This window comes from Salvia miltiorrhiza, chromosome 7 (assembly GCF_028751815.1).
Source record: "Salvia miltiorrhiza cultivar Shanhuang (shh) chromosome 7, IMPLAD_Smil_shh, whole genome shotgun sequence".
NCBI lineage: Eukaryota > Viridiplantae > Streptophyta > Magnoliopsida > Lamiales > Lamiaceae > Salvia > Salvia miltiorrhiza.
Window position 1 is genome coordinate 50,856,877 of NC_080393.1, and position 9,639 is coordinate 50,866,515.

At 35.9% G+C, this 9,639-nt stretch overlaps 1 protein-coding gene across 2 annotated transcripts; it reads right to left on the reverse strand.

Annotated features, from left to right (window-relative positions):
* Positions 1-1,690: 1,690 nt before the first annotated feature.
* On the reverse strand, positions 1,691-9,051 carry LOC130994674 (plant UBX domain-containing protein 8). 2 transcript variants are annotated; one of them, XM_057919746.1, is made up of 12 exons: positions 8,949-9,051; positions 8,719-8,822; positions 6,522-6,583; positions 5,847-6,390; positions 5,664-5,747; positions 5,480-5,592; positions 5,131-5,350; positions 4,809-5,021; positions 4,605-4,736; positions 2,944-3,087; positions 2,233-2,289; positions 1,691-2,112 (listed from the first exon to the last, which is right to left on the reverse strand). In XM_057919746.1, exons 2-12 carry the CDS (start codon positions 8,797-8,799, stop codon positions 2,005-2,007), a joined length of 1,758 nt encoding a protein of 585 aa, XP_057775729.1. In that variant the 5' UTR covers positions 8,800-8,822; positions 8,949-9,051; the 3' UTR covers positions 1,691-2,004. The 2 variants fall into 2 exon arrangements, with proteins under 2 accessions (XP_057775729.1, XP_057775728.1); XM_057919745.1 differs by lacking the exon at positions 8,949-9,051 and having other exon boundaries at positions 8,719-8,919.
* Between the last annotated feature and the right edge of the window lie 588 nt (positions 9,052-9,639).

Genomic DNA, 9,639 nt, shown 5'->3' on the forward strand with positions numbered 1-9,639 from the left:
TGAAGATCAATTCTTTTTTGAGGCAAAGTGAAGATCAAATCATTAACATAGAAGGGTGTTCACCCATATTTTAGTTTTAAAGTTTGTATTCGAATAAAATGATTGGATAAATATGATTGAATTTGCATTCAAAAAACATATTCAATTATATGTAAAAAGATAGTTTTGTACATCAAATGTATGTATGATACATAATTAATATTTATTGCCATTTATCTTTGCTTTTGATCTTTAATGAATTTACATATTTAGGGTGAATTTACTTTAATGGATAAATTTATCATGAAAAAATGAGAGATAACAAAACTTTATGCATTTTTTAGGGGGAAAATTTATGCCTTTAAATGCCTCATTTCTTTTCCCACATTTTATACAAAAGATAAGTTCACCATTTTTCCTTCCTCATGTTCACTTCAATGAAGGATAATATTATCTCTCCATGGTAAAGAAAGGAGACATTTAAAGATATACATTTTCATTTTTGTTATCCCTTATTTTTCATGATAAATTTATCCATAAAAGTAAATGCATCCTTATTGTCATTACCAATTACAAACAATTAATTGATATTTCAATTATTCAAAATACAAGTTGAAAAATGTTTTTAAACTCAGGTTCTTTATTGAAATAATTAGTGTGAGTTATATTATTTTAGAACAAATTAATTCGAATTTTCTTATATCTTGATTATGTTAATACTTTTATTTATTTATTTAAAATATTATTTTATTTCGATTTTCGCCGTGCATCGCACGGGTGGTTGTACTAGTATGCATAGAAGTATGTCTTTATATGCTTTTAACATACTTGCTATTGAATTAATGAAATTGCAAATAATTAAGTGATTAATTGTAATTCTAAACCCATTATGGTTCTACTTACATATAAATACGAACGAGCATAATGCTCAAAAAAATTGGCTCGGGGGCGCCCCCGCACCCTTATGTAGATATTTGCATACGTCGTACTTCAATAAATTTTGTAACTCCTAATAACAAATGTTGGATCCGCGACTGTTTATGTTGTACTATCTTATAATCTAACTGTATGATATGAAAGTCTTTTGTTTTTTCTGTTTCCATATTTTGTATTATGTAATGTAAATTTCTATTTTCATTTATTTACTTTGTATTTTGTGTTATATCACTTAAATATATATTTAAAATTATATATTACTACTATTATATATGATAAATACGTATTAATAATTGGACCGTGCGGAGCACGGGTATAATACTAGTTGTCCAAATTCCAAAGCTCTTAATTCCCAAATTCACTTTTTAACTGAATAAGATATAAGCTAGTAACAGATAGTAAATGCGTATGAAAAGAAATCCCATGCCAAAAGTGGAAAACTTGCATACACAGACAAGAAAAAAGTGAGCGCCTAAAAATGGACTTCCGACGAACTGAATTAAAGCTAGTTATCACTCAACTACTTACAAATTATTGTTTCCGCCACTTATTTGATTTTCAATTTTTATAGCCAAAACACAAGAAATCCGAACCTGAGATCGTATTAGTCACTTAAGCGCACAGCCAACACAAAGCACACAGAAACCAATGTCTTACATGTACGCTAACTTGCACCGAGATGTGACGAACAGGGCACAAGGGCCGAAACTCGAAAAAGCACAGAATGCCAAGGTGTGAGATCAGCATAAGGCTGACACTTGAATGAGAGATTATATCACACCAACATCAAATAACAATCTCTATTTCAGGATAATTAATAGGCAACAAGGCCAAAGCTGTTCAAATTTTAAGGTCCACGATAACGCCACTTTGATCATCTCCAAGGGAAGGGCGAATTTTACATGAAGATGCTAGTCTAAGTTAACTTTGGTTGATTCCTTGTATATAAATGAGAATAAAATCATGACCACAATGAAACAAATAAACGCAACAAACGCACCCCACATCTTCAGATCACTTACAAGAGTCGAGATAAATAGGTTTGTATCGGCCTGAATTCTTGGGAGCTTTGCAAAATAAGCATATATACTATATCAGCTCCAGGTACAAGGCTTCTTGCTTGCTGGTTAGACCCAATTCATCAAGAGTTGAGGGACTCTCTCCATCACCAAAAGCACGTCGAGGATATGGCCTCACCTGAACATAAGAATAATCCGACATTCAAAAATCCTTAAAGTTCTGAAGTTATTCAGTGTATATTTAGGATTCTTTCTCTCTCTCTCTCTCTAGGGAAAACAAAGGAGTGACAAGTTTTACCAATCTATAGCTGCCAGGTTTGACCACTCTGCCAATATCAATGAAGTCAAATAGGCTCTGTAAAACAATAAACACAGTGATCTCAAATAACTGTAAATGAATTTAGTAGGTGGAACCAATCAAGATGTAAATACGTAATTCAGATAACTGAGGACATCAATCAGCCTACAGCAATTTGCTGAAGATTAAACTACAGTGATATACACGAAAATATTTTATAATCATATAATACCTATTTTGTTAATCTACTCAAATACATTTGAATGTCAACCAGTCTATTGTACTCACTGAATGCAAGTCAAGAACTTTGCCACAGTAAAATCATAAAATAAAGTGAAGTGTATAATGATGAATGGATATGTTCAGAGGTTTTTACAATTTTATTCCCACTATGCATGACCTTAAGGCACCATCAAGATTCTGTAAACAAACATGAAGGATCTTGGGATACACAAATCTGGAATGACCACTTCAATTTCTTACAACTTTTCCTCAACTATTAAACATGTGGTTTGTTATCTTCCAAACCTATATTTAACCAGGTATAAACCAATAAAAGTGATTTAAATCTCATTTTCATCTCATAAGATTCCTTTCAGGTAATTAGATTTTCCAATAGTATATACACATCCAGACGTGAAAACATGTCTCGTTTAGCACTGATATTTTAGCCCAAGGAGATCAGATATACTTCTCCATGAACATGTTTACCTGTAGCTTGTCTGACTTGAGAAACCGTCGTCCCCGCCTACTTCCATCGGGCATGCGCACAAGGAGGGTAACAGCATTCTCATCATCAGGAGTTGGTTCCCCGGGAAGGGATGCCTCTTTTGCCGCTAATTGTCTCTCATTTTCCTAGACAACAAGAACACATGCATCCTTCAGGAAAATAAGCACTTCATCTCACTAAATAGTCATGTGGTCTAATTTAATGAGACAGCACCATACAATCACTAGGCACAACAAACAAAGGAGCTCCTACAGTTGACCACTCTGCCATTTTTCTGCAGAGTCACAACTTTGGTTATGTATGACACCGGGAAGAATCGAAGAGAGAAATTGTCTAGCTACTAAATAAACTTTTTAGCTTAAAATTCTGTGGCTACAGTACAATTTTAGGCAAAAAATTGTAAACATACAAATGAAAAAAGCTACAGTGCAATTTTAGGCAAAAAAATATGTAAACATACAAATGAAAAAAGCTGTAAGTCTCTTAAAACCAATATCAGTTCAAGAGTTGATTTCTGCACAAAGCATAGTGTTTTGGGCTATGTTAAGAAGTTGTGGAAGTAACTCAGAGTCATCAGACAATCGGTATAATTCCAAATCACCATTGACCAAGTACTTGGATCAATTGATCTCACCATGGACCAGTGCATGTACAGAATAGCCATGACAAAAGCAACCAAAAACCAACATGGCAGATAAGAATGAAGCATTCTTAATTACTCCATGCCAGACACTAATAAGTTAGTCAACCAAGCAGAATATCAACCAGCACATTTAGACAACAAAGAGTAAACTATATAATAATGTATCTGAGTCCTGAGAGACAAGCCACGTACATGATTGGTAAAGGAAAGCAGGATTATTGGACGTGCTACTTATATTGATGCAAACAAAAAATAAAACCAGTAGAAAAGAAAACTACACACGAGGCATCATCAAGTGAGTTCTTTTCAATGTTTTGTGAAGACAATTAAAGAAGAATACAACATTGAGATTGGTCTCATGCTATGTTGCTATTGAATAGGGTGCATAAGATTATGTTCTAGCTTATCCATATTTTGTTAAGATGGCAGAATAAGTTGATAATAGAGGCCATAATATTTAAAAACAGCATAACTGAAGATGGAAAAGAAAACCCGAACAGAAGATAGGAATCATAGGAGAACACAACACAAGATCCATATCCACAAAGTTAACAACAAACCAAGAAACAAAGACATATGTTTCATCAAATTCATTTAGCTACACATGCAAACCTATTTTTAGGTCACCGAAATATGAGATATGCTGGAGGGAGGAAGGGAGGCAGGGTGGACAGAATTAATTAGGCATGCTGATATGTTCTCACTGCAAGGGGTAGCGGAAGAGGTAACTGTAGGATGGCCACATGGATTTCTGAGTCTAGTGCTGTGAGTCGTAAAAAGTATGTTAGGTGTTTTCACACCATTAGTGACAGAGAGCCATGATATAATACTATGTTAATAAAACCTTGCAATTGCATAAAAATTCATATAGGACTTCATAAAATACCTTTCACAAAAATCTAAGAACAAGACATAACTTAATCCAAGGAAGCATATTGGCTCTATAAGTGCTTAACAGTTCAGCTGACTCATAAAACAACAATCTTCAATGTATTATACCTGTTCCTCTTGCAATTTTCTATGTGTTGCCTCCTCCCTGAGTCTCTCTTCTACCAGAGCAGCTTCAGCTTCTTCCTTGGCCTTCAATTCCTTTTCTCGGTCAGCTTGTAATGAAGCAAGATATTCATCATCCTACATACAAAAGCACATATGGTAATCAATGCCCTGAAAATTTAGCAGATGCTAAAAGCATGAGATGCTAACCTGTTGCTCCCGTATCAAACGCTGGGCAGTAAGAGAAGGTGATGGAGGACGAGGTGTATGCCTGGGGTAGGGACCCATAACACCTAAACCATTATGCGAGAGATGATGAGGTGCATAAGGGAAATTATATCCACCTCCTTCTGGGATACCACCAAACATTGCTGCTTCAAGCATTACAGCTTCATCGTGTTCCTCAGATGAGATGCCACCCCACTTTTAATATGCAGACAGAAGAAAAAAATCAAGATATATGCTAGTCCATTGAAGATGCCATACAGATATGAGTTAAAAGAGTTGTGAAGTTCAAGAAAAAAGAAGTCACCTCATCAGATGGGAATTCACTTCCAATTTGCTGGGGACGGGGAACATTATTTTCTGGTGGAGGACTGGAAGGTGGTGTATCGTCAATTTCTTCAGTATGTTCAGAAGTACTGATAGGGGCTGAAGACACACTTCTCCTCCTACGTCTGACCAGTGGTAGCTCTTCCACATCCTCAACTTCATCTGGCAAGGTTGTGCTTCCGACCTCGAATTGAGATTGCCTGCAGATACTTATTGCTTATCTGACTCCAGGCAACAAAATTTTTATGTGCAGAATCTTAACATGTAGACACTCTCATGCAAAACTGTAGTCTGTAGTCAGTCAACAACATTGATAACAGAAGGCTCACCTTCCATTTGAGGATAATCTCCCTATCTCATCTGACACCCCTGATATCTGAACTGCTCCTGAGGGTGTAGCCTTCCCCTCTTGTTCCCTGAGAACTTTTTCACGCTCTGCAGTCTACTACCACTTTCCCATTAACTGAGCAGCAATTTGGGTTAAAAAATATAGCAGATAGAAGAAGAGCAAACCTGTAATGATAAGGAAACGACATGTGCAATCTCAGCATCTTCTGGGTGAGACTGTATTGGCGCAGAAGCAGGATCCATAACATCCTGGATCAGAATGGAAATACCCAGCATTGATTGCATTGATTCAAAAGATTGCAAAGTTTAACGAAAATACTGACTCATAATTTGCTAAAAGTAAGGTACCTGACTTGACATTCCAGCCTCATGCTTGGAAGCCTCGATGGCAGCACGTATCATTTCTTCCTCTATATCATTTCCATAGTCAGGCATGTCAACAGTAGTTGGAGCACTTGGTTCAGAAAATCTGGAGCTATATCCAATCCCATGAGCAGTAGCACGTGTAGTTGGTAAAGTTGGAAAGGTTTTGTCATCATCTTCATCATCTATGATGACTGTTCCATGTTCTTCTGTTCCATGTTCGCGTGTAGATCCAGTTACATCTTCAATGATGGGAGCACCAACAGAACGGCCAGTAGCACCAGTCTCATCTTTCACTTCAATTGGGATCTCCCTCACCTCTCTGGGATGTGAGACAAAGGGTGACCGATTTGAAGCATCACCCCTGTCAAAAATACTTCTAGTGAAGTTGGGATCAAGGAGTGAGAATGGATTTAAGTCTCTCCCAAATGGTAATAAGGACGGTGGAGGTCTATGGGACTCAAATGGCATAGGATCATCTATATCCATGTCTTCAGCTCGAGAAGATGTAAAAGATGTCTGTTGAGTTCTGTATACAGATGAAGTAAGCATTATCTTGACCATAATGAGCCATACTAACATTTAGCTTTTTAAAGTATCTTTAACCAAACAGAACAAAAGAATACAAGAGATATGATGAACCAAAGTGGAACCACTAACAGGTTTCTGTCCCCTTCGGTAAAATGGGCATTGACAGCTTCGTTGAGGTTTCCCAAATGCTCCTGCTCGACCAAGACAGAAGAATGCAACAAAAATGACTTAGAAATAACAGCAGCTTTAATTTTAGAGAATAAAACTCCTTGCACCAATTTAGGAAAGTCAAATAATTGGCATCCAAGAAAATGATAAGTGACAAATAACATAATACAAAAACTAAAGTTCCTTAAACAAACATTTTAAACCACAATGGCAAAAATGAAATAACTGGAGTAGATAGTAGGTTGATGGCTCCGGCTGTGGAGGGGAGTACCTTCTATCTGACATAGCTCTGATAGAAGGTGCTGACCTTCCCCATGATAGTAGCTAAGGAAAATGACTAATCTTCTAGTTTGAGGGAGCAGGGATAGATAAGAACGAAACTAGATGAGTATAACCAATGCATCTAACAGGAATATAACAAAGAGAATGTGAAACCCCTGATATGAGTAGTTGTCTAGTAAAAATACTTGATCCACCATCCACATACACATTACGGACTATGTTTAAGGAGATGGAACAGCTAAACGGCGAATGTGGGGGGAGGGGGATCAGTTATCAATTTTAAGCAAACCCAGCATATGAGTCTTCTAAAGGACTGAATCAAGCTTCAATAAAACTTAAATGATATACTCCCTCCGTCCCAAACGAAATGTCTCATTTCTTTTCGGCGCGGAGATTAAGAAATGTATATAAAGTAGATAAAGTGGGTTGGTGGAAATTATTTAAATATTAAGTATAGACAGGAAGTGTATTGCCAAAAAAAGAAACAGGACATTTCGTTTGGGATAGCCCAAAAAGGAAAACAGGACATTTCGTTTGGGACGGAGGGAGTATATTTTAAGCAAACCCAGCACAAGACACTGATCAACCAAGCAATGAGTATGATGGTAGTGAATGGGGCCAATAAACATTTAGGCCTCAGCCATTTGACTAAACTTAGATGATATATTAGGGTAAGAGCTATTGTGTAAGAAACATGGTTGATTCAAGAAATGATCTGTGTCCATGGGCGTCGTGCATGCATAGAAGGAGGGGGGGGATCAGGAGATGGATGTTTTTGATATGAGCATGTCGAGCTAGCAACTCATTTTTACTATCCTTAAATAGCCATATCTTCTATGCTTTTCCTTTCTTCCTGAATATGAACAAACATTTAAAAATGAACTGCATCATTTGCAACAATTTTTCAACTGCTCCGTTATTTTTCTTCAGTATATGACATAAACTTAAGTCCATTGCCATGTTGACTCACAGATGTTAAGTATAATGAGCAGTTGAGCACAAATCACAACATCCCCAAGAACTACTAAAGTATTTATGTGCTGAAACAAACTAGTTCAAGCAAAAAACTTAACAATTGATTGCTTCAAAACCTTATTTGATTTTTCCTATCTTGCATGTGTTCTTTCTGGGTGCCATAAGGGTTATAATCAAGAACAGATTTCAGGAAAAATTGATTCTAATCCACTTTAAACACTTTGTTTATTTCACTGTATCAGCACCCTCCTTGATGCTTACAAAACACACCAAGATTTAGTATACAAGAAGAATGCTGCTTTCATATAAGTAACAACTGGCAAGGCTCACAGACTCAACTCGTACAAGCAATTAAAATGAAATCTAAGTCTAAATTATTCCATAAGTTCATTTCATAATGATTAGTTTAAACTTTAAAAGAAAACCAAAGTCTCATAAATACCACACCCTATTCAGTGTTTTCCATCTCAAAGAATCCATCACCACCACCAAAACCGGTATCTTTGCGAATTAAAAAAGTTTGATTGAATCGAACACCAATACACTGATCAATAAATAAAATGCATATAAAATATCCACTTTAGTCACTAAACTCCAATCTCAATACAAAACCGCTCTCACCAATGCAGAAACAAAATTGTTAGCACGTTAGCTTTCCTAGAACTAAATTAGTTTCAAACCACTCAATTTCATAGAATAAAATATGAATGAAAGAAAACCCTAATGTACTAACAATATATATACACATATACATTCGCGCAGCTTGCAATCCAACAACGCCGCACATTGCCGATCACACTAAACATTCCAAAAGAAAACGAAAAACATAAACAATATTATCGAATAAACAACACTAGAAACAGAACACAAATTTATCCAACTAATTTATACTAAAAAGGACCTCGAGCTTTTGTATAGCGGTGGCTTCATCGACGCCGGTAATGCTCATGAACGTTTCAATAGCTTCTTGATCAGTCGCCATTTTTCCTGATTAATTCTTATTTCCTGCAAATTGGAGGAAAATGGAAACAGAGTTTGCGTGAGAACTAAATTTTGTGCGATAGTTATATTTCTTTTTCGTAAATTTGAGAAGAAATATGGCGATATTGAGAAATTGTATGTATGTTATACGTGTGGACTGAGCTGTAATTTTGGCACCGATCGAGGGGTAGTTTGGGAAGAAAAGAGAATTTGATAGGTTCCTGACTCCTTCTATAGTGTTCTAAACTTCCACGCTGCTGTTTCATTTTTATCTCTATATATACTACGCTTCATTGGGTTGTTCAATGGTGCATCCACTTCAATGCATCCCCCGCTCAGATCTTGCCACGTGCCAAGCTCATTTTTTCATTTTTTATTTGAATAAAACTTTTTATTTAATGTTATACTCTCTCCGTCCCCAAAATAAGTTCTTCTTTGGGGACGGTACGGGTTTTAAGGAAAAATATTAAAGTGTATTGATAGTGGAGAAAAATATGTTATAATTAGTATTGAGAATGGTGAAAAGGTGAAAAAGTATTATAATTAGTATTGGGAGTTGTGAAAAAGTGAAAAGTAAGAATAAATAAAGTATTATTAGTGGTGGGGTAGGTGTCCAAAAATGAAAAGAAAGAAAGAGGAACTTATTTGGGGGACGTCTCAAAAAGGAAAAAGAGGAACTTATTTCAGGGACGGAGGGAGTATTTTTTATTGTTTTTTTCAACTATAGTTGCACGTGTATCGAGAATTGATTTTCTCTCTCAATGTATTTTACTTTTCTATCCCTCAGTCTATTTTTTTAAGATTAATATATAAAAAAATGCAAATGCAGAGGCAGAAACAC